Source organism: Trichophyton verrucosum, assembly GCF_000151505.1.
Source record: "Trichophyton verrucosum HKI 0517 chromosome Unknown contig00097_1.f1.exp, whole genome shotgun sequence".
NCBI lineage: Eukaryota > Fungi > Ascomycota > Eurotiomycetes > Onygenales > Arthrodermataceae > Trichophyton > Trichophyton verrucosum.
In genome coordinates this window covers 18,890-45,845 of record NW_003315576.1, presented here as the reverse complement: position 1 = coordinate 45,845, position 26,956 = coordinate 18,890, and the positions used below count along the sequence as shown (strand labels likewise).

Sequence of the window (26,956 nt, the reverse complement as noted above, 5' to 3'; positions counted from 1 at the left end):
TCGCTGGTGTGAGCGAGACATTTAGTCGACTTCCTCGACGGTTGGGCCGTCGTCGTGGGCAGCAGCGCCACCGGCACCACCGGCACCGGGGAAACCGCCAGGGCCGCCAGCACCAGCGCCTGGGAAACCACCTGGGGCACCACCCTCACCGCCAGCACCGTAGAACTTCATCATGATGGGGTTGGCAACACTGTAAATAAGAAGTTAGCATAATGTTTCTTTTCAAATGATAGGAAGGTGTTGTGAGAATGGATAAACATACCCTTCAAGCTCCTTCTGCTGGGACTCATATTCCTCCTTGGTGGCAGTCTGGTTGTCATCGAGCCAAGCAACGACCTTGTCGATCTCGGACTTGAGTTTCTCCTTGTCGGCAGCGTCGAGCTTCTCGTCGACCTTGGAGTCGCTCAAAGTGTTCTTGAGGGAGTAGGCATAGGACTCGAGGCCGTTCTTAGCACCGATACGGGCAGTCTCGGCCTCGTCCTCGGCCTTGTACTTCTCAGCCTCAGCAAGCATACGCTCGATCTCCTCCTTGGACAGACGGCCCTTGTCGTTGGTGATGACAATCTTGTTGGTCTTTCCAGTGCCCTTCTCGAGAGCAGAGACGTTCATGATACCGTTGGCATCGACATCGAAGGTGACCTCGATCTGAGGAACACCACGGGGGGCAGGTGGGATACCAGTGAGCTCGAACTTGCCGAGCAAGTTGTTGTCCTTGGTGCGAGCACGCTCACCCTCGAAGACCTGGATCAAGACACCGGGCTGGTTGTCAGAGAAGGTGGAGAAAGTCTCAGACTTCTTGGTAGGGATGGTGGTGTTGCGCTTGATGAGAGGAGTCATGACACCGCCAGCAGTCTCGATACCGAGAGAGAGGGGAGCAACATCGAGCAGGAGGATCTCGTTGGTGGACTTGGAGGAGGTGTCACCAGAGAGGATGGCGGCCTGGACGGCAGCACCGTAGGCAACGGCCTCATCGGGGTTGATGGACTTGTTGGGCTCCTTGCCGTTGAAGAAGTCGGAGACCATCTTCTGGATCTTGGGGATACGAGTAGAACCACCGACGAGGACAATCTCGTGGACAGAGGACTTGTCGATCTTGGCGTCACGGAGGACACGCTCGACAGGCTCCATGGTGGAGCGGAAGAGGTCCTGGCAGAGCTCTTCGAAACGGGCACGGGTGATGGAGGTGTAGAAGTCAACACCCTCATAGAGAGAGTCAATCTCAATGGAGGTCTGGGCAGCAGACGAGAGAGTACGCTTAGCACGCTCGCAGGCGGTGCGGAGACGGCGGAGAGCACGAGCATTGGTGGAGAGATCCTGTCAAAAATAGGTTAGTACCTTTAATTTTTTTCATTTCGATGGGTGAAAGGGGGTGAGGGGAATTAAATATTTCCATACCTTCTTGTTCTTGCGCTTGAATTCGTTGACGAAGTGGTTGACGAGACGGTTGTCAAAGTCCTCACCACCCAAGTGAGTGTCACCGGCAGTGGACTTGACTTCGAAGATACCCTCTTCGATGGTCAGGAGGGAGACATCGAAGGTACCACCACCGAGATCGAAGATGAGAACGTTGCGCTCACCCTCGGTCTTCTTGTCGAGACCGTAGGCAATGGCAGCAGCGGTGGGCTCGTTGATGATACGGAGGACGTTGAGACCGGCAATGAGACCGGCGTCCTTGGTAGCCTGACGCTGGGAGTCGTTGAAGTAGGCAGGGACAGTGATGACAGCGTTGTTAACGGTGCCACCAAGGTAAGCCTCGGCGGTCTCACGCATCTTGGTGAGGACCATGGAGGAGATTTCCTCGGGAGTGAACTGCTTCTCCTCGCCCTTGAACTCGACCTGGACGATGGGCTTGCCGCCCTTCTCGACAACCTTGAAGGGGAAGTGCTTCATGTCGGCCTGGACCTCGGCGTCGTTGAACTTGCGTCCAATGAGACGCTTAGCATCGAAGACGGTGTTGACAGGGTTCATGGCGACCTGGTTCTTTGCAGCATCTCCAATGAGACGCTCGGTGTCTGTGAAGGCAACGAAGGATGGGGTAGTGCGGTTTCCCTGGTCGTTGGCGATGATTTCAATGCGGTCATCACGGAAGATACCCACGCAGGAGTACGTGGTACCCAAATCGATACCTGGGAAGATGTTAGCTATCACTGGTCTTTTTCTGAAGCTGCCGGAAAGCCTGATACGCTGTCTCCGGCCTCTTTCGAAGGGTTCAGGGTTCAGGTCAGGTACATACCAACTGCGGGAGCCATTTTGGATGTTGTGTATTTCTGTGTGTACGAAGGTGGGTGTGACAAAACAAGGTAGTGTACAAGCGAAAGAGGGAGGGGTTTTTTCTAAGACGCTTCTTGAGTGCGTGAAGCTGCTATCTCTGATCAAATTCTGATCAAGAAGATGTTTCTTGCGGGAGTGAGAGTGCGAGTGAGTGTGAGAAGAAGAAGAAGAAGAGAGGGAGGAAGAGAAGTTGTGCGAGTTGAAATATGTTTATATGCGGGCGGTGAGGTTTTCGGCCTGCCAGAAGCTTCTAGCAACTTCTTCGCCCGGTTCCACCTCAAAGCCCCTTCGCGCCGCTTCTGCCTCCCTCACGTCACTTCCGGCGGCTTCTTCTGCCTCCTTGTCCGGCCTGGCCGGCCTGTCCTGCTACGCGCCCGTCGTCTACGCTGCTGTCGCCCACTAATTGGCTCTTCTCGCTGCCTCTCCTCGCCGTCGCTGCCGTCTACTCTCTGCTGCCCGGCGAGTCTCTGTTTACCAACAGCGTTCGAGGGGGGAAAAGTGGCGGGAAATTTCGAGGTGGGCTTATGACGTAATCAAGGTGGGATGCTGGAAAGTTCGCGAACTCTAGGGCTGAGTAGAGGAAGAAGTAGACAGTACTAGAGTAGATAGAGTAGATAGTAGTAGATAGTGCAGTGACTGTTACCTCGTCTGCTTTCACTTTTATCTACTTCTACTTTGTTTACTTCACTTCTACCTCGCTTCTACCTCGCTTTTGCGTCTTTCTTCGTCTTCTTCGACGTCTCGCTTCTTCCCATTAAGCGCCGCAAAAAAAAAAAGCCTGCAGAGTCAGTGGGTTGTGTCACGTGATATATGACTAAGCATCTCGGCCTTCCCTTCTTGGGTCGCGAAACTCAACTCCGCGCGACGAGCAACTTTTCTTCGCTTCAGCTTCAACCTCAGCTTCAGCTTCAACTTCGCGCAGGCAGACCGGCTACAAGGCTTCGAGACATCCTTCTTTAGCGATACAGACACGTTCGTTCGACCAGCACAGCACAATGGGTGACAACACTGAGACTACTCTCGCCGGAAACGACGCCGCCATGGACACTTCCGTGGACAAGGGCAAGGGCAAGGCCGTTGAGCGCGTGCCTGACGATGTGGAGATGGAGGCGGACGACAGCTCAGAGGACGAAGACGATCTCGTAAGCTCCCTTCTTTATACTAGTTCAAAGCTGTATGACTAACATGATTGTTGTGGTTGTTGTAGGAGGACGGTAAGCGCTACATACACCCGCTGCATGCGCCAAGTTGATCAAAGCCCAAGAGTTCAAGTTCAGCACTGACTGTCAATATTAGCTGTCGATGAAGATGAGGAGGGTGGGAACGATAACCTCGAGCCCATCTCGACGGACAACATCCTACCCAGTGGCAGACGCACGCGCGGCAAGGAGGTCAACTACGCGGAGCTTGCTGCCAAGGAGAAGGAGACGGGCGATGTTGCCATGGACGACGACGACGACGAAGACTTCAAAGCCCCTGTTGACGACGATATGGAGCATTAAAATCAGCTCAATGAACCGGTTTCATACTGCATTCGGTCTTCCCTTTAATGGCGCCGGAGTTTGAGCCACTACTATTTTTTTTTTTTTGACGTTTTCTCACTTCTTTCAATTTCTCACTTTTTATTGTGGCCGGATGGGGTGGGCTGGCTGGCTTTGGTGGATGGAAACGGTCTCAAAAGGGGAGAATCACTTCCGAGGGAAAAATCACAGACTACGAAACAGATACAGCAACATTTCGGACGACCTTTTTCTTTCTTTTTTTAACCATTATTATGATGATCGGATGGGATGATTCAAAAAGATTACTATTTTAACGAACCAAACAGTGACTGGTGTTCTCTTATGTCTCCCGTGTCTTATCAAGAGGCCCCTTTCGCAGTTACGAATCAAGTCACTACCAGTTCAAACCTCCTTACTCGCTCGAGCCAATGATCTAGCTCTCCTCTCCATGTTCCTGCGCCTGCTTTTGCCGTCTTCGTCTTCCCATCCCCAGCTAACCAGCCACAAATATATAAGCTCTCCTTTGTTTCGCTGACTAAGCATCATATGAACGCATCTCAATCTTAAAATTAAATCCTTAAGAAACAACAGATCTCCCTTTCTTCATCCCTTGGCCAGATAAAACAATGTCTCATGTCTCTCTCTTCTTTGCTCTCTCAGTCTGAATAAATGGCATCCCGGTAAGGCATCGAGTCATCGTCACCATGCGGCCCAAAACTGCACAGCAGCTTCTTCTAACACAGCGCCAGATTCACCCACTCAACTCTCCACCAGCGAGATCCCCGGTCCTCCTCCTCGCTCTTCGACTCATATAACGGCGGCGTCAGTAGGTCGCCTGCTCACGCACAAGCCAGCAGTCGATCCCCTTCACGGCCTGGTGGATATGCGCAGGGGTATTCGAACGGCCATATAGGTGTCGGCGGAGGTGATGGGTCCGCCTACAGGGCCGCTACACCGAATTCAAAGTCAGTCCATCTATACCACTTCTTTTTACCGGCCTATTTTCTTCTTTTTTTCTTTTTTTTTTTTTTTTGTAGGATATCCCTACTAACAAGTCAATGTAGAGGCCAATATTCCGATGCAGTTCTGTCCTCGCTAGAGTCGCAGAATGACTCGGAAATAGCAGGCATCACAGCCAAAGTGAAGATGTTGAAAGATGTGCGCATATCTCGGCATGCTCGCATACGCACATCCGTAGGAGTCTCCTGCTAACTGAGGAATGTCGTATAGATTACAGTAGCTATCGGCGACGAGATACGAGACTCGACCTCCCTCGCAGAGAAAATGAACGATGTTTTCGATTCCTCCCGCGTCAAGCTACGAGGCACCATGAACCGAATGCTCAGAATGGCGGAGCGGACCGGCGTAGGCTGGAAAGTCTGGCTAGGCTTCTTTGTCTTCGTCTTCTTCCTCTTTGCCTACGTTTGGCTGTCATAGCCTTTCTCTCTGCGCCTGCAATTGCCACGCCACGCCATGCTCCCACGCCTTTCTTTCGCTTGATGTTGGATACTTCTGCACTTGCTCTTCTGGAATATAACTTTTCACTTTGGGTTTAACTCGTTAGAGGAGTTATGGGATTTCAGCTTGTTTCTTCCGTTCTTCTGGTGGCCATAGGATGCTGACGCTACATACGATGATGCCTGACGTGTATCCTTTTCTCACCCTTCCATTTCTCTGTATATGTCTAGGGGTGCATATTCCCTCTCTTCTTTCTCTTCCTTCCCCTTCTTTTTCTTCTCCTCTTTACTTCTGCTGTTTAGCGAAGTGTTATTCCTAGCATGAAATTTACTAATTTGTAATGCCTCATCTGTTCAGCATGTTTCATGTAAAACATATCTGGGTATTGATAATCTAATTCTAAATCTAACGGTATGCCGCTACCCTTCACATCTCTTCTAGGTCAGAGTCCTCGTCTGCATGCCTCCTACTTCGTCGTCGAGATATACTCAGCGGGTTCGCCGGTAGCATGTCGCTGGACCCAATGTCTATACTGTCATCATTCCCTCCCCACCGTTCAATGAACAATCGTTCAGCTTCGGTTTCTCGCCGCGGCCCTGAGGGTGTGAGATGGGGTATATATCCTGGAGGTAGGCTGGCCCAGCTTAACCTCGAATGGCCTTCATCTGTGCCTTCATCTTCGCCTTCCCCTTCCCCTTCTTCTTCTTCTTCTTCTTCCCCATCTTCGTCATCGTCTTCGTCATAAACATCTTCATCAGAGTCTGTATGTTCCCATTCCTGTTGTTGAGAGGGAGTCTCCTGTGGCGCATCCGGGACGCTGCCATCTAGATCCCGCTCCATCATCATATTCGACTCACCAGGAGTCCTAGTATTATTATTATTCGGTGTACGCACCTCACTAGTGTCACCGTATCCGTCTTCTTCGTCTTCTTCATCTTCTTCGTCATCTTCATCTCCATCCTCGTCCTCATCCTCTTCATCCGCATCCGGAGCCTCGGGGACATCGTCATCTAGATCTCTCTCCATCATCCCTTCTTCTTCCTCGTCCAGAAACTCTTCCTCTTCATCTTCATATCCTTCCTCGCCTTCCTCTACCAGGCCAAACCCTTCCCCGTCGCCATCGGGTATATCACCGTCCAAATCTCTCTCCATGCCAGCATCCCCTTCTACACCCTCCCCAGCACCATCCAGCCCCAAACCTCCTTCGCCGCCTTCAACTCCTTCCATGAACTCTTCCTCTTCTATATCGCCCTCGCCTAACCCCCCGCCGGCACCCTCCTCGCACTCCATCTCTTCTTCCCGCAGGCCCATCATGGTCTTGGGGAAACCGGCAGGCCGAATCCATGAGAATCCAAAGGACGCAATGTTCTGTTTTCGTAATGTAAGGGCACGTTCTTCTGCGAGTAGTGTAGAAAGCGGATCAAATGAAGCCGAGAAGAGAGGGGTGTTTGTTCCTTGAGACCGGCCATTTCGACGGCCAGGTTGTGGGTGCTGCGCGCCGGAAGTTGTGTTTTGGGAGGAATTAGCTGCAGACCGTCCTGTGTACGAGGATGAGTACCATAGGGTATGAGACTGTAGGAATTATTATCAGTAGGAGCGCTGTCGCAGCTGTCATTGAGTGGTAGCACTCACGTCCCTGGGCTCTATTGGTGGGAGAGGGTTAAACATAGTGCTGCTATAACATAGACACTTGAATATCGCTGCAGGCAGGGAATGTCTCGGGTATTGGTCTGTGTTCAGACCTTCGAGGACGTCAACGTTGTCTTTGTGCTTAGACGTCGGTGATTACTGCTTGTTGATGAGGCTCAAGAAGAGCTTCAAAGATTGTTTATCTGTAAAAAGCTTGGCATAACTATATAGATAAGCTTACATTGGAATGCATCTCTATTGACACGGTAAGGCACAGCAATAAGTTATTGAGAGGAGTTGCTTCTCTTGTTAATATTCAAAAGGATATTTGACGCTCAAATACTGCTAGGACATGGTATGCGTGGGATGGGCAAGACCGAGTCGACATGATGGCTAAGATGTAATATGGCCACATGCAAAAAATTCCATAAGAATAACCCCACGCAACAAATTAGAGGTCCGACAACTAGTACTCTGTACCTTCCCATGACTAATTCTTATGGCAAGCGGGTTCGCCCAGGTAATTACGCACACAGACGTCGGGATCCTGGCAAACCACTCCTCCCTTGCAGCAGTTATGAGTAAAGAAATTGAAGCAAGTAACTCCATCACAAGTCCATGGTGCGTAGGGAGGGCAGTCTAGAGTAGCACGGGACCGGCCACGGATTGCGGGAGTGTGGCTTGGAAGGATGGCGTGGTCCGGGTCTCCTGGCTGGATGGGTGGAGAGATAGTACTCAGATCGAGGGTTAATACCTCATCATCGGTGGGAGTGTTGCGTTTGAAGGGCTTGGCTGACATCTTGCCTTGCATCTTTCTTGTGTCGACGACAGTTCCAGGGGTCCTAGTAAACTCTCCGGTCGTGGGTGTCTCTGAGGGTGAACCCGGAGTTGCTTGAGTGTAGGCCACGAAAGCGACAAACCCGGTGAAAAGGGCGCTGGCGAGCTTCATGTTTACTTAACAAACTGATGGACACGGCCGGACGTGGGTATCAGAGCCAACAAGGGTGTTGCAGCTGTAGCAGAAACAGGAGTCGGGAGTATGATTGTGTAGAGTTGCGAGATTTCAAGAGCAGAACGCAGCAAACATAAAATGGGCAAGCTTTTATACGGCTGCCCTGGCCACTGCTTCCAAAGCAAATTCCTGGGTGTTTTTCCAGTGACTTGGTATAACCGGCCCTGCTTGGACTACGTTGGGTATTGACATGGCGCTGCCAACAATAATGCATCAATGGAATATGGAAAGCGTAAAATACATCATCATTCATAGCATGGCCATGAATAACCAGCATCTTCACGTAACTACCAACACAGCCCCAAGTTCACTTGAAGAGACCCCTATATTCAATATGGTATGCCAAACGTGTTCGCTGATATCAGTGCTATTCATCAATAATAATAACATGGACTGTGGATCTCGATGCGGGCTGGAAGTTTAAAATCTCGGACCCTGGCCGCTCTCACGTGTTATTCAGGCACGCCAAGCCGAAGCTACCGACGGAAGAAATTTTTGGGACTCGAAAAGCGACATCGGCTGCACCGCAACGAACCAGGTTCACACGTCCATCGGCGTCTTCGTTTTCCAGGCTTGTTCTTTTTTGTTCTGCCCTGTAGACTGCTCTGTCCATACTTCTATTTACGACCCTCGCTTCCCTAGAATTATTTAAAGAGATCACGAACGAGAACCCCCTTCAATATATTAAAAATGTCTCCACCTGCAATCGCTGTTGCTGGAGCTGGCTCAGCGACCAAGGATGTCAAAAGAGAGTCGGGCACTGCTCGTCTACTGGGATCAGGTATGTCAAGGCTCTAATTGACGTAGATGACAACTGTTGCTGATGCAATTTGCTATAGGATCTGCTGGGATTGCGGAACTGCTCATCTTCCATCCGGTAAATGGCATTGACGCATTGGAATGCATGTGAAGCACAAATGACTGAGAAATCCGATGAATTAGGTCGACACAACAGCTAAACGTCTCATGAGCAACCAGGGAAAGGTGGGTTCTCTGTTGGATTATGGGTGATTATACTCTGTCGCTAACCTTTGTGATTAGATTACCAATGTTTCCGAATTGAACAAGGTTATCTTTAAGGAATATTCCTCCGCCGGTGTTGTGCGCAAATTCACGTCCCTCTTCCCCGGTCTTGGATACGCTGCTGGATATAAGGTGCGTCCTGTGGTCAGCTGATATACAGCACCAGGCCAATTTCTAATAAGCACTAGGTTCTGCAAAGAATATACAAGTATGGTGGCCAGCCATTTGTGCGTGACTTCCTAGGCACAAACTACGGAAAGGACTTCGACAATGCCTTTGGAAAAGGAACCGGCAAGGCCATCATGCACGCTACTGCTGGAAGGTGTGTAAAAGCGGGCCACCGTTCTTTCAGCTTGCTTTCCTAGTGCTGACAACGCTCTAGTTTAATTGGTATTGGAGAGATTGTCCTCCTGCCACTCGACGTCCTCAAGATTAAGCGACAAACCAACCCAGAGGCTTTCCGTGGCAGAGGCCTCTTCAAAATCATTTCTGATGAGGGCATGGGCCTCTACCGTGGTGCTGGCTGGACTGCTGCTCGTAATGCTCCTGGTTCTTTTGCTGTACGTTTGCCCTTATATCACCCACAAAGCCTGGATTATTACTGACATTGTTTCCATTAGCTGTTTGGTGGTTCCGCTTTCACCAAGGAGTATCTCTATGGTCTCACTGACTATAACTCGGCAACCTGGTTCCAGAACTTCATTGCCTCGATTGCTGGTGCCAGTGCGTCTCTCATTGTTTCTGCTCCTCTCGATGTGATCAAGACACGCATCCAGAACCGAAACTTCGAGAACCCTGAGTCCGGATTCCGTATCGTCAGCAGCATGGCCAGAAACGAGGGAATGACCGCCTTCTTCAAGGGATTAACTCCCAAGCTTCTCATGACTGGTCCCAAGCTCGTCTTCAGCTTCTGGCTAGCGCAGACCCTTATACCCGCCTTTGGGAAGGTTGTCTAAATCGCTAATATGATTGACTCCCCTCCCCCTACCCCTTTACGTTCTACGGCAGCGTGCATCCTCATGCACGGGCTTCTGCTCACCTGGGGTGTATTCTATTTATGATAGATTTTAATATCTCCGCGCCCCCTTCTTTTTCGTGTATTTATAGAGGATCGTCTCCCCCTTACGGTTACATGTCAGCCTAGTTCCTGGAGTTAATGCAAAAGATGGTTTATATGTTCTTGGGAATTTGCGTTGTTCAATTTGAGCTTTTCAAGGCTTGCTATATGGGCTATTGTCATCCCTTGTGATGGTGGCTTGGCCGTTTACACCCAGCTCATCGTGCCTTCCGCATCGCCAATAACAATCGGTTGTTGATGTATCAAGTAGTAGGCACGATCAATCGACACCGCTAGACAAGGGCTGAACATCGTCTCTGGCCCGCCTGTCTATCAGATCTGGCTTACAATAGTGAGGGATAGCAGGATGAGTTCCTTTCAATCTGAACTGGATATCGCTCCGTCTGTTGAAGAACGAAGCGTGATTATCCACCAAAGCAGACTACACTGGGAGTTTTTGCGTGAGATGACAGTCGATGAGCCGTTAAGTTACGTACCAGACATCTGTCAAAGACTTGAGAATGTCCCTGACTATACACATAGTCGTCATGCGGAATATATTGACCCATCCAACCAATATGTATTTGGTAAAGGGGTCGCGAAATGGTCAACAACAGATACATGGGGTTGTGAGGCTCCTCACTCTTTGGAGGAGAGTGAGTGCAATTCATCGCATAGTGAAGACTTCATGCGCCTGGCAGAGAACAAGATGGTGGTACAAGATGTCTTTCTAGGCGTACGGGATGCTCTTCCTTGCTACCTCGATGAAAGTCATGGATTGAGAGGCTGGATTGGCAATGGAGATGGAAGGGACTACGTGGCAGTGCTGACCCTGGCATGGGCTTATATCCTTTCCAGCGCCTGGGCGACGTCACAGAACGGGAAGATTAGATATACGGCTGCGGGGGCACCGACTTGCGCCTCAGGCCAGGCTTATGGCCCAGCTCTAGAAATTTGCACCGAGAATCCAGAAGTCGTGAGGTGGTGGTCGGCAGTCCTTGCTCCTGGGCAAGGATGGGTAGCCTCAATTCGTCTTGGTGGTGATGTTGAATACCAGTCACCATGGGCAATTCACCTCATCAGTTACCTGAATTTGACTATGTGCGGACCTGCACCTGTAACCCCTATAGAATGTCCGAACGCGCCTACTAGCTATCAGTATCTCCGACATTTCTGCCTCCAATACGGCCTTGTGGAGCAGGCGAAAGCAGCCCTCGTGGCAGCCCTCATGATCCCCACACACGCACACACTTGGACCACTTTCGTGCTACCGGCGCCGAAACTTACGCATTCCAATCCTCCGACGGTGAGTTCAGGGTCGCAATGTGAAGTCCTCGATGAGCTAATTTGTCGGATACCACACCTTATGACTATTAGTTCTGCTTGTACTGTGCTTGATTCTCTTCTCTGCAGCGTCTTTTTCGAACCGTCAGTTCCATGCAATCTATGCAGTGATTGGTTAGAGCCCATATTCCCGATCCTTGACTCCGTGGACCTGCGCCGCGCTACAACTATGTGCATGTTCCAAGGTGCATCAGTTCAAGGTTGGTGGCTGGGGAGTGCGATCACTGGCCTTGATAGGTTTGTTCTGCGGGAGACTCGACGCGGCACACCCTATGTGAACCTGCAATCCTGGTGGTGGACGCAGACACCTCAATCCTTTATATGCTTTGCATACTCAGACCCAATCGGTAGCAGTGAGACGCTTATTACTCGTGAGAAAGAGACGTTTTTACTCTTTCTTTCTCAAAAAAACTGGATCAATACCCCCCCACCTTGGAAACCTCCTGGTAGAATTGTGATTAGTGACTCTCATCTAGCCGTTCAGCAACACGCTCGCTGCACTGGCCATTCTCTCCGTTACATGTCATGGTGCTGGGTCACCAAAAAGGGCGAGTATCTCGCGGACGCGGGCTATACATCTCCGGGAGATAAACTGCCACCGGTAAACTTAGGCAGCCTGGCCAGGCTGGAGTGGTCTGAACCCGACGTGGATATAGCTCCAGAAACTATGGATCAATATGCCTCAAAAATATGTTCTGATACAATATTCGGATGTATTTGGAAGGAAGGGGTGGCGGTTCATGACAGAGATTTACATGAATCTCTGGGAAGGTGGTTATACGGGGACCCGATCCCTCCGAGCTCAACCCAAGAAAATGACCCAATGTTGGATTCTGATGACTTGGACGGTATAGTATCAACGAATGTTGCAGATATTGAGGCCTGGCTTGATCTGATAGTGGAGACCGCACCTGGCATCATGACATTGCGCGAGTCATATTACCTGTAGCGAGCATTGACTGTGACGCCTGTAGCCATCACATGCTACCCCGTAGTCATTATATTAGCCATCATCTTTACCTCGAACATGGATTGTCTGCCTGTTCATCCTCGTCGACTTCTGTTCTTTAATCTGGAGGTTGAGTTGGAAGCTCAGGCAAGCTTTCACTGGGCCAATAGGATCCCGAGAAATCGGCCAATCATTGGCCAAGGATCCAAGTAGCTCACTAGTTGGCTGACTAACGTACCCGCTTAGAAACCTCGAATTGAAGGACGACGACAGTCCATCAGCCTACGTCTCCGTCCATTCCCAATAATAATCATTTTCATCATGGCGTCTCCAGCGGCATATCCCTATCTCATCTCGAAGTAGGTCAAGCACTGTGGTAATATTACTCAAATCAAGTTACCAAAGCCCTACTAACGCCTCTGCAGAGTCGCAGATCCGCTCTTCGCCATGGTAATTGGTAGTTCAGCTGCCTTTATCCGAATAAGGCGCGAGCACCGTGAACGTTTCCCCGATCAACCCTCAGACTTCATCTCGCTACTGAGTCTGGCCCAAGGAAGAGCAAGCCGATGGTGGAATAACTGGCAGTGAAGCACAAAGACCACGAACGGTTTCCTACTTATACTCGCGCGCTGTACGTGAGGATTACCACACCTGTCGACAATATTGCGAGGGGAAGAAACATTACTGGGACAGAAGAACGTCTGAGGATGAAGTGTTCGCTACACTCTTTACCTTTATGATACCCCTAACGGCTTTATGGCGAGGTAGGCCATACTAAGATGGAACGGAATAGCTTGGCAGTAGAAGGTTGATGCTGTATAGGATAAACCTACTACCATAGCTACAAGCTATTCTTCATTGGTCCGCCTTGAAATTTCATACATATTCTTAGAGCTATTATAAGCATGATTCTAGCCCCGGCCATAGGACGTCTACGAGGGTACACATCCCGATGTGATGTAAAGAAAGGATTTTAGCCGGTACGCTTGTATTATTCAAAAAAATGAAAAATAAAGTACATCAGCGTAACCAGTATGCAACAACACTGTTGATTACTATCGATGCTGGTAGTGCCAAAGCGTAATATGAGACCGAGAAGAAAATTTCCATGGGTAAGAGGAGGAGAAGCCAAGTGTCGAGTGTTGAACGAACTGGTGTCGATTAGATTTCATTTATGGTGACATCACCATTGGTAGTCTGTCTCCCCGTCCGGCCCCCAGGTACTCAAAACGCCAGCCACGTCCTGCCAACAATAAAAAAGGGACCAAAACCAAGTAGTAGAATAGCCGAGGGACGAAGCTAGGCCGGCTTCTTTCCCATATCAAAGCAAAGTTGGTCGTTTTGCAAGGGAAGGAAAGATGGGAGAAACGGCCATGTTCTCCTTAGCTGTGGAGAGAACGGATTCTATAATTATCCGGACAAAGATGACATCACGTAACGACATGAAGTATGAACAAAATCCCTTCCGTGAACACCGTTAAACCAAAACCAAACCGAAGACAGCAAGTGCATTACTGCAGCTCGGGGAAGCTTCCGAATGTGTTTTCACCGGAATATCTAAATCGTCACACGGTCAGCCAAGTGAGCGAGATGATAAATAGGCTTCGAGGGTTTACACACGTGATGTATAGGAAGCCGTCCTCGTCCTTGTGCTCCTCATAGATGCTGCTCATGAGAGCGGCAGTTGGCGGAAGGACTTCGTCGACGAAGATAAAGATGGCCTTCTCCGGAGAGAGCTTGATGCGTTTGCGGATGACGTATACAAACTGTCCGACGGTGAGGTCTGCAGGAACGAGATATTTCTTCTTGTCGATAGTGGCGATATCTGATTTCTCGACCTTCTCGCAGATAACCTGGAGGACAGAAAATGGTTATTAATTTATGTTGAAGCTGGAGGCTATGGCTGGAGCCTAGCAGGAGATACAAAGGAGGCTCTTACGGGGATGCGGTCTGCATATTTCTGGCGGATGCGCTCAGCTTCTGCCTTGCGCTTCTCGAACGGGTGCTCGTCCTTGAACTTCGATCGCATGGTTGCTGATTTTTTGTATGTAAGTTGCTGGGTGGTAGCGGTGTTGGCAAACAGAGCGGTAGACTGGCACGAAAGGCAGCGTAGATGCAGGAGGCAGAAGTTGATGATAGCAGGAGAGAGGAAGAGTGGGAAGAGAGCGAGAGAGAGCTGGACCCCGCGTACTTAAACGGAAGGCGGTGGGCACGGGACACTAAGGCCGAAAAAGGACTAGCGTCGGCTCCACATGACGTGACTGCCTGATCGCAGGCGGTGAGTCAGCCACGTGATGCATCTGCTGACAAAGACAGCTGAACTCTGATAGCTCATGGACAAAGCTGGCTGTTTTGGTTGGCTGGGACGCAGAGGTCGAAGAGAAGAGCAGGCGAAGCGAAAGCGAAGACGAGAGAAAGTGACTCATGATGGGTATTGAGGACAGCAAGGTGTAAGGGCTGATGCCCCTTGCAGATAAGCAACGGAGTCATGGTTGCAACAAGGGGCACAGACGGGCCTGCAGCTCATCGCGTTTTGCTGATAGGTGATAGGCTTCTGGTAGTTGTCGACATTGTTCGATCAACAGGGACATCAGCGCTGCCCAAATACTTTATGCAGGCAGCCTAACAATAACTCGCATCTCCCTAACACATGATCGCCTTTCTCTCCCCTAGGTAACTATCGGTGTTGCCTTGTCGATGCATTCCCAGAGCCTCTCTTCTGGCCGCGGGTACGGAGGACATGAGCTCACTCAAAGTCGTCGTGAGAAAGAGTTCCAGGGTGGTGGCCCGAGCTTAGAGAGCTGATATCACGTGACACTGACATGGCCTGATCCGGGCATACATCAAGGATATAAAGTCCTTCAAATCTACCAGACACACACCATCCTGGAAATTCATTTATGTTTATGTGCTTTAACGGAGCCTAAGGCAGTTGCTTTCTTCAATCAATTCTGTTTGAAAAGTACTGATATTAGGATATCCTCATGGCTACTCGCATATCCTCGATCCTTCCCAGGGCGTTGCGCCGTATGCCCTTGGCTCAATGCCAGTGTCTCCAAAACACCCGGCGCCAGGCTCATAGCATAGCGAGGAGGAATGTAGGAAGCTCTAGAAGGGCCTTACCCTTCATTGGCTTTGCGACGGCTCTGACAGCGTTGACGTTATACTCTACGGTTCGGGCTCTTAACAACTGTGTATATGAAACTCAATTGCTAACGAAAGCTGTAGACTTCTACCACTCCCATCTGCCTCGAAGCTCCATCCATTGCCAAACTTGACGAAAAAACCAGGCGTGAAACAGAAATAACATCTTCTTCTCCTATGCGATTGCGCATGGAGAAACTGATAAAAGAGCAACAGAAGCGCATCATCGACGAACTCTCCAAGATAGACGGCAACGCCTTTACAATAGATGAGTGGGACCGCCCCAATGGTGGAGGAGGTATATCGTGCGTCCTGCAGGACGGGAACGTGTTCGAAAAAGCTGGTGTCAATGTCTCAGTCGTATATGGAAAGTTACCTCGTCCTGCAATTGAGAAGATGCGCGCGGACCATAAATCCTTCGTCTCCGCAGATGTCGATTCATTGGATTTCTTTGCCGCTGGACTATCGCTTGTCCTTCATCCAAAGAACCCTATGGCACCTACAGTTCACTTGAATTATCGATTCTTCGAAACATCTGATCCCAAGGACGTTCTCAATGGAAAGACAAACTGGTGGTTTGGCGGTGGCACTGACCTGACCCCATCATACCTCTTCCCTGAGGACTGTGAGCATTTCCATAAAACGATAAAGGACGTCTGTGATACGCATGACCCGTCGTATTATCCAAAATTCAAAGCCTGGTGTGATAAATACTTTTACCTCACGCACAGAAATGAAGCTAGAGGCATTGGCGGAATATTCTTTGATGACCTTGATACAGAATTCATTCGCCAGTCTTCGCCGGCCTCAGCCTCGATATCAGACAAAGAAGCACAGGAACGTCTTTTCTCTTTCGTCACGGATGGTCTATGTTCGTTCCTGCCTGCATATGTCCCCATCGTAAAGAAGCGTAAGGATATGCCATTTACAGAGCAGGAGAAGGATTGGCAGCAGCTTCGCCGGGGGCGATATGTGGAATTCAACCTTGTGCATGATCGGGGAACGAGCTTTGGATTGCGTACTCCCGGCTCTAGGATTGAGAGCATACTGATGAGCTTACCCCGAACTGCGAAATGGGTATATATGGACCCTGTGTCAGGGACAAGAACTGATGGTGTAGAGTCCGAGGATGTTGAGGGTATGGAGAGGGAGAAGGAATTGATGGAGGTACTCAAACATCCAAAGGAGTGGGTGTAATTTCTTTTATATATCTACTTTTGTACTTTGAGAGACAGGTCACAACTTAATTGTACGATAGTGTATAAAAAAGAAGGCAATGATAATTCCTATAGAGGAGATTCAGTTTGTATAGATAAATGCTATATTTAACATCTACGATACTGTGGTAGAGATATAGTATTATAGTGTTCTCAAAGTAAAGACAAAATCCCAAAAAAAACAAATGAAACCGAAACACGCTCACGGCAATGATGGTATCTAATCCAAAACAAAGGAAATATGAATGGTCAAGTCGCCTTTCTACCCATATAAATCAAATAGAATATGATTGCGTTGTAATATCTATTACTCGCTTCTCACATCCCCTTCAAAGCAACGTCTGATCCAACCGTGTATGCATAATGTTACAATTCTTCGCATCTTGCCTGAAACATCTACCGGCCACCAGCTTTCGGAACAACCAGAGCTCTCTGTTTTCCTAGCCATGTGCGGTTTGCTTCTGCATGGTGTGCACTTGCACCGGCTGCACCACGGTGACGAGAAAGCACAATATTGCCGTTCTGTAGCCGCGACTGGAAGTCATACCATGCAGAAGAGATAAGGGCAATTTCTCGTGCTTGTCGGTGAATTATTTGCATTAATTCAGTCTGTTGATACCCACATTAGGTATTCCTGTTTGCGCTGTTGAGTTGCAAAAGAGACAAGGGGGAAACGCACCTCCTTCTCCTTACTAGCCTTGATCTCCTCCTGATCAGCAGAGAACTGCTCGTAGTGCCTAATCCGCTCTTGCAAAGATTCGATGATATCATTTTGTTGGTTCATATGCTGTTGAGAATGTAATAAAAGGAAAACAAACCCAATTTGTTTGTTGTTTGGTTATCCGATTAGCCACAAGATCCCAACTCGGGGTTCATGAACATGCCGATGTAACATATTAGGGAGGCGCCAGGGTTAACAGCGTCATAGGCATAGATGAGACCTGCGAAGAGGAGGGACCAATGCCAGAGCTCGACGAGGCTCTTGACCTGGTTCGGGTCAACCTCTGTCTCGATTGTGGGATTCTCTTCTTTCTTCTTTCTTTCCATTTATATTTGGATTAAGAGGAGACTTCTCCAGTTCAAGGCAGAGCCCGCTCTGGGATTGGTCCCTGGGGGGTTCTTTGGAATTCGGAATGAAGGTTGGGAAAATAGGTGTAAGGTAGGGAGGTCATTGTGTAGTGGTAAAGGGAAGAAAATAGGGGTAAGTAAAATAAAAATGTTTAGGACTAACCTCGGCTCTCCTGGCAAGATGTTCTGCACTGCGTTCAGTTGTTTCTGCAAGTCGCTCTAAGAACTCATTGGTCATATCGTCATCTGTAGTGTCGTTCACCCTGACAGCATTAGCCTCTTCGAGGAGCTGTTTCATCTCCTCAAGAGAAGCTTCTCCTTCAGTAGAAAGCTTGGTGTCGGATTGCTTAAATGTGTTTCTCAAGTTGTCTCGCTCACGAGATATTTCGCTCATCTGGAGCTGCCTAACTTCAAGCTGGCTGGTGAGAGTTCGGGCAGTGGCAGCCAGCACGGCACATTTCTCTCGTAGAGCAGTTTGCTCGACCGAGTTAACCTCCGTTACTTCCTTCACCATTTCGAGTTTCTCCTTGTTAACAAGGCTCACTAGACGTAGTTAGCTGCTGTAGGAAATGGTGCTACCGGGAGAGTTGGCTTACACTTCATGTTGGCATCGGAGAGCTCAAGCTTAGTAGCTTCAAGTAAACCTTCAAGTTCGACGATCTTTGTTCGCATGATGGTATAATCAACGTGCAAGCGCTGATGCGCGTCTTTGAGCTCGGCATCAGTCTGAAGGGAACACTGATAGAAATCGTCCTTCCATTTTCTTTCACCTGGAGCCTCAGATTCGGCATCATCGGGTGTCTCCTGTACCAAGGGAGTAAGTCATCAATCAATGAAGTAAAACAACATAATAACGTACGGTAACGGCTTTGTCAACAATTGAGATATTTTCAAGCTTCTTCTTGAGCTCCTCGTTCTCAGCATTACTATAAAAAGTTAGTAAATGTAAAACCACACTCCACAAGCCAAAAGATAATGGGAGGAAAAGGTATTTAACTTACAGCTGAGCTTCCCGCTTTCCACTTTCTTCCAGATCACGCTCTAGACTGGAGCCGTGCGGTTTAGGAGTGGATGGTCTGGGGGAGGCTGGACTACTATCGAGACCCTCTAGCTCTCGTATCCTCTCCTGCAGTCTGCCGATAGTATCTTCATCCCGGGTCCGCTGTTCCTCAGCACCTAGTAACCTCTCCGTAAGAGCATGATTGTCGAATTCCAGCTTCTTCTTCAGATCTTGAATCTCATGTCTGTCCTGCTCGACACGCGCAACCAGTCGTCTGTAGTTCTCAACCTCGGTCTCTCGAGCAGCGGAAACTCGCTGAAGTGTATCGCTTTCTTTCAGATGTTGCTGGAGGTCCTTGACCTTGTTCTTCAGAATCTGGTTTTCTTTCTCATAGTCCTGACTAGCCTGCAACTTCTGTCTGTATTTTTCAGCGGCATTGGCTTTTCTAGCCAGCTGGTCCCGCTCAATCTTGATCTCGTCGTATTCGTCTTGCAGAGTCTGGTACTTTTGATTTTTAACACGGAGAGTCTCGAGCGATATTCGCAAGCTGTCGATTTCATCTTGGGCAGCCGTTAGTTTAGTTTCTTGTGCGGCTATTATATCTTGCGTCCGGTGTTCGTAGCCCTTGAAATTCGGTCCAATGTCGGCTTTGCCAGACTTTAGTCTTGCCAGACGGTCTTCTGTGATGTTTAGTTTATCCTGCAGCAGCTCGTTTGCTTCTCGAAGGCGTACATCCTTCCGGTGAAACTCTTCCAGGTCTTTCTCCAACTGCTTCTTCTCATTTGATAGCTTATCGTTCTCGACCAGCAATTTGCCAACACGTTCCTCGAACTGCAGCTCTGGGTCCATGGCCAGGTCACGGCGTGCCTTGTATTCATCCTGTTCATAATTTATCTGGTCCAGACGGTCCTGTGAGGGGTTCTGTGCTTCTTCTATTATACCCTTCAAGCCTTCCTGTGTTGCTGTTGAGAGCTGTACCATTCGCTCTATGTACGACTCGGCTCCAGGGGATCTGATGGCGGCCATGAGAAACAGCTTCAGCAGCCGGTTGGTCTCCTTTGTCGAGGCCGTTTCGGCAATCGACTTGAGGTCGGGGTCTGTCGAGAGACCGGCAGGTATCTCTCCGTCATATCGGTTCCGTATATAGTTCAACAGCAGCTTGTGCAAGTGTTTGAGATTCTGCCATCTCAGCACCCAGTGGTCTTCAGGCGAGCTCTCTGGAAGAACACCCAAGAACTCGTGGGGGTCTATGTCCTGCAGGATCTCCCAGAGTATCACCCCGTCGTATAAATCGTCTGAGGACTGGATGGAGGTGCCCAGGGGGAAGCTGTTGATCCATTCAAGGAGCGTTGCGGTTTCGGGTTCGTTTGGCATGGTCACTCGAGGGAATGTGGCGTTTTGAAAAGGGAGGGAGCGTGGAAATCGGGTCGGCAAGAGATCAAGTATGATTATTTAATGATATATGTGCCAGACAGCGGGCTCCATGCTGTCGATGATGCAGGGAGGAAGCGAGAAAAACTATCGGTGTACGTTAGAGACGCCCACTTTGGGGGGGAAAAGCGACGGTCAATCAGAAGCCAAAGTCTAGCTGCAGCTAAACGTGTACCATGCACTTAAGAACGAGACAGCCCACCAGCCGCCCTGGCCACTATTACTCAACTGCCGATCAATCGTTGACATCTTGAACATGGTTACAGGGAACCGTAATGATAGGATATAAACAGATATCTACATTATGGCGATACCTACTCCGTACAATATGGTTGATTACATTATCCTTGGTTTGCTGTCCGTTTATATATAAAGAGCATTATGCAGTCCAGCGCATAGAAAATGGGGTTTAGTTCCAATTTCAAGTTGGCGTCTTGGTATAAATGAGACACAATAAAGCGAGTGTATTTATATCCACAGATCAAACAGGAAAACTAAGGCTCTTTGCCCCTTTTAATGGTGCTGACACCATGTGGTTGCAACAGGTAAAGGGGAAAGACAGAGAGAGAGAAATGGAACAAGAACTGCCAGGAAACCAGAGATATTGCAAACAAGCGGAGTATTGTAGTAGTAGTATAGTAGTATGGCTGTACAAGGATGAAGGTGAGAGGCAGGGCGTTCCGTCTAGACGTTGGCTGAGACGACCTGGTCTTCCTCGATGGTCGCTGGGTGCTCGGCGTCCAGAGTCTTGACTTGGTCCATCATGGATTCAGGCATTTCGCCAGAGAATCCTCTGCGAATAAGATATCAAGCGTTAGTAGGGCGAGGTAACTAGTTATGGAGCGGAGACGCTGTTCCTCAAAGCCGAGCGGGTTCAAACGTACTTAATCAAGGCTGCAGAGACGACGCAGGTTAGCGAAAATGATGTTTCTCTCTGCAAGGCATCAAAGGGGAGGGAGAGGATCGATAGTCTATGACTTACTGTACTCATGATTGATCTTGCCGCCCTACATGATGAAAAAGAAATATGGTCAGTGGCTTGCATCCAAGGGAGCAGGACCGAGAACGGATGATATATTGATGTCAGGATCGGGTTCTTACAGCGGCGAGGATGGCCTCCTTTGTCTTCTGGACAACGGAATCTGGGGCGTCACTGCCGAAGCTGACGATGACGGACTTCATGTTGGCTGCCATGATAGCGGGCGCGAGAGTAGCGAGAACGAGAGCGAGAGAGACTTTCATTTGAGAAGATAGGCGGACAGCTGTATCACACTGGCTGGTTGTTCGCAGTCGAGACTGAGCGGTGGCTTGCAGAGCGGTCGAGGGGCAACGATGGGATGTTGGTCGGTCGTCGTTTTGGTGTTTCGCGTACGGGGCAGCAACTTGACTAAGATGTTTCGTTTCCCTTCCCGCCTGGTTCGAATATATATAGGGTTTTCCCACCTGCCCAGCAAGAGTGAAGAATTATGCATCTGCCTAGGCTTGTCTTAGCTCACCTTATATAAGAGCGCTCCTTACGTATATTGGCGGGCGAGGCCCGGTTCTCCATGCCCCGTACCGTAAGATTATCCTGCGGTTATTTAGCCCTTGAGTTGGCTCCCTCCCTGTGCTTGCTGCTTCTTCCCCTTCCGGCTCTCCCTCTCGCCGCTTTATCGCTCGCTCTTTTCGCCCTGTTAGCCGCGGGTTCTTCTTGGCTTGGCGCTTCACGTCATTGCTTGGCCTTGGCACAGACAGACAGATTAAAATTTGGAAAAGAAAAAAAGGGCGCGAGGGCGGACGAATCATCACGTGACTCTGGGGTTTTTCTTGCTGTTTTAAGCCCACTTACTCCCGCTTTTGGCCGGTGGTCATGTGACGTCACATGCCATGGGGTATCTGACTAAGCTTGTGTTAATCACGTGATGGGGTTTCCTTTCCCCAGCCTCGAAAAAGCGCAAAAAGAACGACGACAGGAAAAAGCACGAACGCGGAAGAAGACGACACGACCGACGACGACGGCGCACATCAGGTCGATAGACACGGAGTAACACTCCTTCTATTGAGCCGGAGAGAAGCAGTGAATACAGAGTACACAACAATATCTGGGAGGACAGACGGGGGTTGTACACGCACTTCTCTTCTTCTTGCTCTATCTTTCGGAGTTTTTTCTCCCTTTGTTTTCTGCGTCTCACCCTGCTTCAAGTTCATCTATCTCCTCCTTTACTGCCCTGCTTGTCTATAACTTGCTCCTCTTCAGATCACATCAGCCCTTTGCTTTCGCTCCTTTTACTACCGCCGTTGACCGCACATATCTTCGCCATTGTTACCGACCGTCTCTCGTTCTATTTCCCCTCGACGAGCTTTCAGCGAACTCCCGCCTTCTTAGTGTGTTTTCCTTTTTGAGGTCACTCTGCTGCCGGGAAGCAAGTGACGGGCACATACAAAACGCAAGAAACAAGAAAAAAAAGAAAGAAAGAAAGAAAGAAAGAAAGAAAGAAAGAAAGAAAGAAAGAAAGCCGAGGGTAGACAGAGCAGGGATTTAGGGCCGTATAAGTGTTGAAGTGGGCGGTTATATTGGCTCCCGAATTTAGGATATTGCGCTGGCATTATTACATGCTCGCCATCCGAGTTTTCTGCAAGGAATAGCTAGCAACCATTCTAATATTTTGTCCTGTGTCTCTACCTATCCTTTCTGTCCGCTTGATTATAAGCTACAAAATTACAGCTCAAAGAAAAAAAAAAAAAAAGAAAAGCACAAAGAGCAGCTGAAGAAGGAAAACAAAATTTAACAAAGGAGAAAAAAGACCAACTTACCCGACAAAGAGGAAAACGAGTCATAGTCGAAGGCTTACTTTTACAACATCTCACCCCTTGGATTTCCTTGCCTTTTCCTTTTCTCTTCTCCTTTTTAGTGTTTGATACCCCGGAGTTGTTCTATTGGAAGAACAACTTCAACCGACACTCCGCCCATCATGTCAGGCCTCGTTTCTGACGAAGTTGCGGAGGACTATAAGAACTCCCTGGAAGACCTCACATCGAATGACAAGTTCCAAATAAGCAATTTGACCGTTATTGCAAAGGAGAACACTGAACATGCCATGGCCATCTCCCGAGTGCTGGAGAATCACATACGAAACGTAGGTACCAATTCTCTTTCCCGTCTCTGCTGTTTTCTCTTATCCTCCCCTTTGCTTTCCATTTCATCTGGGTTTTCAGGCTGCATAAGTACTTTGCGCTGTTGGATAATGCTACTCTCGAATATGGGAAGACGGTGTAGAAAAAAAAAAAAGACCGGAGCGAAGTTATATTCTAATTGATCTCTGTAGACACCACCATCTCAAAAGTTACCAGCTCTCTATGTAGTGGACTCAGTTGTGAAGAATGTAGGGACTCCTTACACGCTGTTCCTGGGCCGCAACTTATATCAAACATTCATGAACGCCTATACTCTCGTTGACTCGCAGACTCGCAAGAAGTTAGACGAGATGCTTAAGACATGGAAAGAACCTGTCCCTGGTTCTTTGGATCCCAGGCCTGTCTTCCCAGCTGAGATTACTCGGAATATCGAGAATGCTCTGATCAAAGCTAGGACAGCAGCCCTTCAGCAACAACAGTCCAGAAGCCAGCAGGAAGCCATGAGCCTCGGTAGGGGTATAGGTACACCGCCGCCAATATGGAGAAATACCCCTACACCACCCCAGGGTGGCCCCAGATACCCTCCTGGATACGGTTATAATAACCAACAAATGCCGAGCAACGGCCATGGATATGTAAGTGGCCATTCATAATACCCATGCAGATATTCTATGCGGGGATTGCTAACTTATATGCAGCCCAATCAACCACTATATAACCAACCACCACAGGAACCAATCAACCTAGCCTCCTTACATCGTGACGTTGACTCGTTGATAATGAGTGTACGGCTCGAGTTCACTGCTAACCCACTTAACACCGCAGTTCAGCAAAAGCTCAAGGCCCTTTTAGATTTACAGAACATTCTACAACAGCAACGGTTACCGGATGCACAGCTAAAACAGATCCGTGACCAGGTATCTCAGCTTTCTGCCTCCAGCGCAAAGCCAACACCACCGCCCCCTGCACCTGCTGCTTTGCCTGCTCATATCTCAAATCCCCCCGTCTCTACACCTCCTATAGGGACAGTACCTGCCCAGGCACCGCAACCAAACCTCCAAGCTTTACTGAACCCAAACACTCTTGCAGAACTTATCAAGGCAACCGCACAGAAGCCTACTCCAACCCAGCAAACTCAACCATATACCCAACCGGCTGCTCCTACTCCATCACTTGCAGCAGCCGTACAACCACCTGTATCCCTAGCCGAAAGTCCCTTGATAGCGTCATTGAGAGCTCGTGGCCTTCTACCTCCTGCTACGGGAACTCCTACAACCACACCGCCTAATCTCCCTTTCATCATTCCAGGCCAACCACCTTATGCTCCAGTGCCTGCCAACACAAATTCTCAAGGTGTCAAGATTAAAGTTCCAATGACCTCTGCTTCGATACGAATGTAAGTGCCACCAGTATCTATATCCTTGAATTTTGCTTTGATTAACCGACATATACCCAGACCTCGCCCAAATTTGATTTCCTGCTTATACGAAGATAAACCGAACCGCTGCGGAACTTGCGGTCGCCGATTTGTCTCAACCCAGGAAGGGAAGGACAAGAAGGCTAGACATCTAGACTGGCACTTCAAAACAAATCTACGGATAAACGAGGCAGCCAAGAGAAGTCAGAACAGAAGCTGGTATCTCGACGAGCGCGTAAGTTTTATGCAGTCAGCTTGGTGTGTTCTACTCTCCAGCGTAACTAACATGCACTCCAGGACTGGATAAAATTCAGAGAATTTGAAGATGACATTGGTGCCGACGATGCATCCGTCGCTGCCAGAAAATCCAACAACGAAGATGCATCAGGTAAGAAGGCAGAACAGCAAAGATGGATCCACGCTCCCAATGATGCCACGCTTCGCAATACTCCCTGCCCAATATGTCAGGAGAACTTTGAGTCCACTTGGTTTGAAGAAGCGCAAGATTGGATATGGAGAGATGCTATTAAAGTTGGAAATCGCATATATCACGCCAGTTGCTATGCAGAGGTCACAAAAGATGGCAGCACAGGTGCAAATGCCGATATATCGCGGGGCCGAACCAGTACGCCGGATTCTGTTCTCGGCAAACGAAAAGCAGAGGTGAGCATATTCTCTTGATGTCTTGATATGTAGAATATATTAAAACGTTTACTAATTTCATGCTCGATCTATAGGATTCGGATTTCTCTACATCCAGCGTCAGAATTAAAACCGAGCCAGCTTCATGACCCTTTCTCCGCGACTTTATCAAACAAAAAGGGATAACAATTTTCATTCCACTGTCCATATGATTTCTCCAGGCACCCATCATCGTGTCCTTTTGCTTTTCTGGCCCCTGATTACCCCCAATCTACATTCCCGATATCCATATATCCCATTTGCGTTATCATCTTCCCCTTTAAATACTTGTTTCAGTCATGTTTACACACAGCGGGAAATGCCTAAGTCTCTTTCAGTTGCATGGCGAATAGACCTGCTTTTTATTTCACTGTAGGACCTTCTCCCATACAAAGTACTTTTACACTAATATTAATGGGACAGAGATAGTATCCCTAGGTAGTGATAGGAATTACAGAAATAAGATAACTCCTATGGTTTTATATATACATTTAAGCTCTCTTTATCTTTATCTACTTTATCAATCAATTCTGTGAGTCAAAATAAGCTAACTAGCGGCCGCGGGAGGCTGTAACCTTAATCATCTCTAATGCTAAGCTAACCTCACATAACCATGGTAGAACTCTCTTATATTATAGAGAGGCATATAACTTTGAATATATTGAGTAGGGGTAAGAGAAAGCTATTGATTAAAATAATCTAATTCATACTTGTAGCAGCCACTAAAAACAAAGCCCCATCGTAAACCTCCCATGTAAGAACACCGACCAAGCCGCAAATGACATCAAGAAAGTACCCGCCACACAGTCAAATTTCAAAGGTTTTCCACCCCAGAAAGGTACAAGGCACAGATATAACCACACAACTTTGGAATCAAAAACAAGGGGCCGTAGACATTTAGTCAGTAACAGGTAGAGTAGACGTGATACGAAGCGGTCAAGATCGAAAGAAGAATTCTCCTCTGAGCCAATGAAAGGCATCCTTTATGAGGTCACTGGTGGTTTTGAGTGCCAGTAGCAGGAGCCTTTGCAGTGTTGGGGATGTCAGAATCATTGACGTTGGCAGTTGCAGTATCAGGCTCGTCATCGACCACTGCCTCAGTTCCCTGGTGCGGAGGAGCCGGTTCCGTAACTGCCGCACCTGTCTTGGTGGCAGCACCTGTTGGCGGAGTTGGAACGTCAGGGGAACCCGAGTTTCCAGACCCATAGATGCTGCTATCCGTACGTGCATGGCCGATTACACCCTCTGGGTTGGTATGGATGTTACGCTGTGAAGATATTAGTTGCTTGAGTTTGAGTAGTAACTAACTAGTTAAAGTTCACCACGAAGCGAAAAGCGCGGGATATTCATGTTAACTTACGCGAGATCTATTCTCATCAGCATATCTGGCTGCGGCAGTAATCAACTCCATGTCCAAGGAGTGCTGCATCGGCATGATAAGTGCTGGACGCGAGGCATTATTTGGATCCTCCGGGTGAATCGCTGTAGCCAAACGAACAGTTAACTGGTTAACCCCCGAGAGAAATAATCAAGAAAACGCGAAGTACACGTGTATTTTGACGTGGAGATTGCTTTACATGGTCTCCGAGAAGGCAGAAATTGACGTCAAATAGTCGTAGCACAAAAGAAAGGAGCATGG

At 48.7% G+C, this 26,956-nt stretch overlaps 11 protein-coding genes across 11 annotated transcripts; 5 read left to right on the top strand and 6 right to left on the bottom strand.

Moving 5' to 3' along the window:
- Positions 1–21: 21 nt before the first annotated feature.
- On the bottom strand, positions 22–2,249 carry TRV_01090 (uncharacterized protein; the record flags this gene model as incomplete). Its single annotated transcript, XM_003024695.1, has 4 exons — positions 22–190; positions 263–1,314; positions 1,396–2,147; positions 2,234–2,249. The coding sequence occupies 4 exons, from the start codon at positions 2,247–2,249 to the stop codon at positions 22–24; spliced, it is 1,989 nt and encodes a 662-aa protein (XP_003024741.1).
- Positions 2,250–3,266: 1,017 nt separating this feature from the next.
- On the top strand, positions 3,267–3,773 carry TRV_01089 (uncharacterized protein; the record flags this gene model as incomplete). Its single annotated transcript, XM_003024694.1, has 2 exons — positions 3,267–3,435; positions 3,568–3,773. The coding sequence occupies 2 exons, from the start codon at positions 3,267–3,269 to the stop codon at positions 3,771–3,773; spliced, it is 375 nt and encodes a 124-aa protein (XP_003024740.1).
- Positions 3,774–5,342: 1,569 nt separating this feature from the next.
- TRV_01088 (uncharacterized protein) lies at positions 5,343–6,899 on the bottom strand (the record flags this gene model as incomplete). Its single annotated transcript, XM_003024693.1, has 4 exons — positions 5,343–5,397; positions 5,436–5,580; positions 5,702–6,803; positions 6,864–6,899. 4 exons carry the CDS (start codon positions 6,897–6,899, stop codon positions 5,343–5,345), a joined length of 1,338 nt encoding a protein of 445 aa, XP_003024739.1.
- A 1,663-nt stretch (positions 6,900–8,562) lies between these two features.
- TRV_01087 (uncharacterized protein) lies at positions 8,563–9,851 on the top strand (the record flags this gene model as incomplete). Its single annotated transcript, XM_003024692.1, has 6 exons — positions 8,563–8,653; positions 8,712–8,749; positions 8,914–9,027; positions 9,084–9,217; positions 9,278–9,455; positions 9,516–9,851. 6 exons carry the CDS (start codon positions 8,563–8,565, stop codon positions 9,849–9,851), a joined length of 891 nt encoding a protein of 296 aa, XP_003024738.1.
- Positions 9,852–10,319: 468 nt separating this feature from the next.
- Positions 10,320–12,245, top strand: TRV_01086 (uncharacterized protein; the record flags this gene model as incomplete). The annotated part of the gene is made up of 1 exon (XM_003024691.1): positions 10,320–12,245. One exon carries the CDS (start codon positions 10,320–10,322, stop codon positions 12,243–12,245), a length of 1,926 nt encoding a protein of 641 aa, XP_003024737.1.
- A 1,511-nt stretch (positions 12,246–13,756) lies between these two features.
- Positions 13,757–14,671, bottom strand: TRV_01085 (uncharacterized protein; the record flags this gene model as incomplete). Its single annotated transcript, XM_003024690.1, has 4 exons — positions 13,757–13,802; positions 13,866–14,098; positions 14,185–14,421; positions 14,537–14,671. The coding sequence occupies 4 exons, from the start codon at positions 14,669–14,671 to the stop codon at positions 13,757–13,759; spliced, it is 651 nt and encodes a 216-aa protein (XP_003024736.1).
- A 907-nt stretch (positions 14,672–15,578) lies between these two features.
- TRV_01084 (uncharacterized protein) lies at positions 15,579–16,586 on the top strand (the record flags this gene model as incomplete). Its single annotated transcript, XM_003024689.1, has 1 exon — positions 15,579–16,586. One exon carries the CDS (start codon positions 15,579–15,581, stop codon positions 16,584–16,586), a length of 1,008 nt encoding a protein of 335 aa, XP_003024735.1.
- A 416-nt stretch (positions 16,587–17,002) lies between these two features.
- Positions 17,003–17,390, bottom strand: TRV_01083 (uncharacterized protein; the record flags this gene model as incomplete). The annotated part of the gene is made up of 2 exons (XM_003024688.1): positions 17,003–17,215; positions 17,286–17,390. The coding sequence occupies 2 exons, from the start codon at positions 17,388–17,390 to the stop codon at positions 17,003–17,005; spliced, it is 318 nt and encodes a 105-aa protein (XP_003024734.1).
- A 62-nt stretch (positions 17,391–17,452) lies between these two features.
- On the bottom strand, positions 17,453–20,048 carry TRV_01082 (microtubule binding protein HOOK3, putative; the record flags this gene model as incomplete). The annotated part of the gene is made up of 5 exons (XM_003024687.1): positions 17,453–17,641; positions 17,838–18,217; positions 18,271–18,478; positions 18,534–18,600; positions 18,676–20,048. The coding sequence occupies 5 exons, from the start codon at positions 20,046–20,048 to the stop codon at positions 17,453–17,455; spliced, it is 2,217 nt and encodes a 738-aa protein (XP_003024733.1).
- Positions 20,049–23,056: 3,008 nt separating this feature from the next.
- TRV_01081 (uncharacterized protein) lies at positions 23,057–25,317 on the top strand (the record flags this gene model as incomplete). Its single annotated transcript, XM_003024686.1, has 5 exons — positions 23,057–23,221; positions 23,411–23,854; positions 23,918–24,615; positions 24,792–24,894; positions 24,934–25,317. The coding sequence occupies 5 exons, from the start codon at positions 23,057–23,059 to the stop codon at positions 25,315–25,317; spliced, it is 1,794 nt and encodes a 597-aa protein (XP_003024732.1).
- A 991-nt stretch (positions 25,318–26,308) lies between these two features.
- TRV_01080 (uncharacterized protein) lies at positions 26,309–26,752 on the bottom strand (the record flags this gene model as incomplete). Its single annotated transcript, XM_003024685.1, has 2 exons — positions 26,309–26,620; positions 26,678–26,752. 2 exons carry the CDS (start codon positions 26,750–26,752, stop codon positions 26,309–26,311), a joined length of 387 nt encoding a protein of 128 aa, XP_003024731.1.
- Positions 26,753–26,956: the final 204 nt, after the last annotated feature.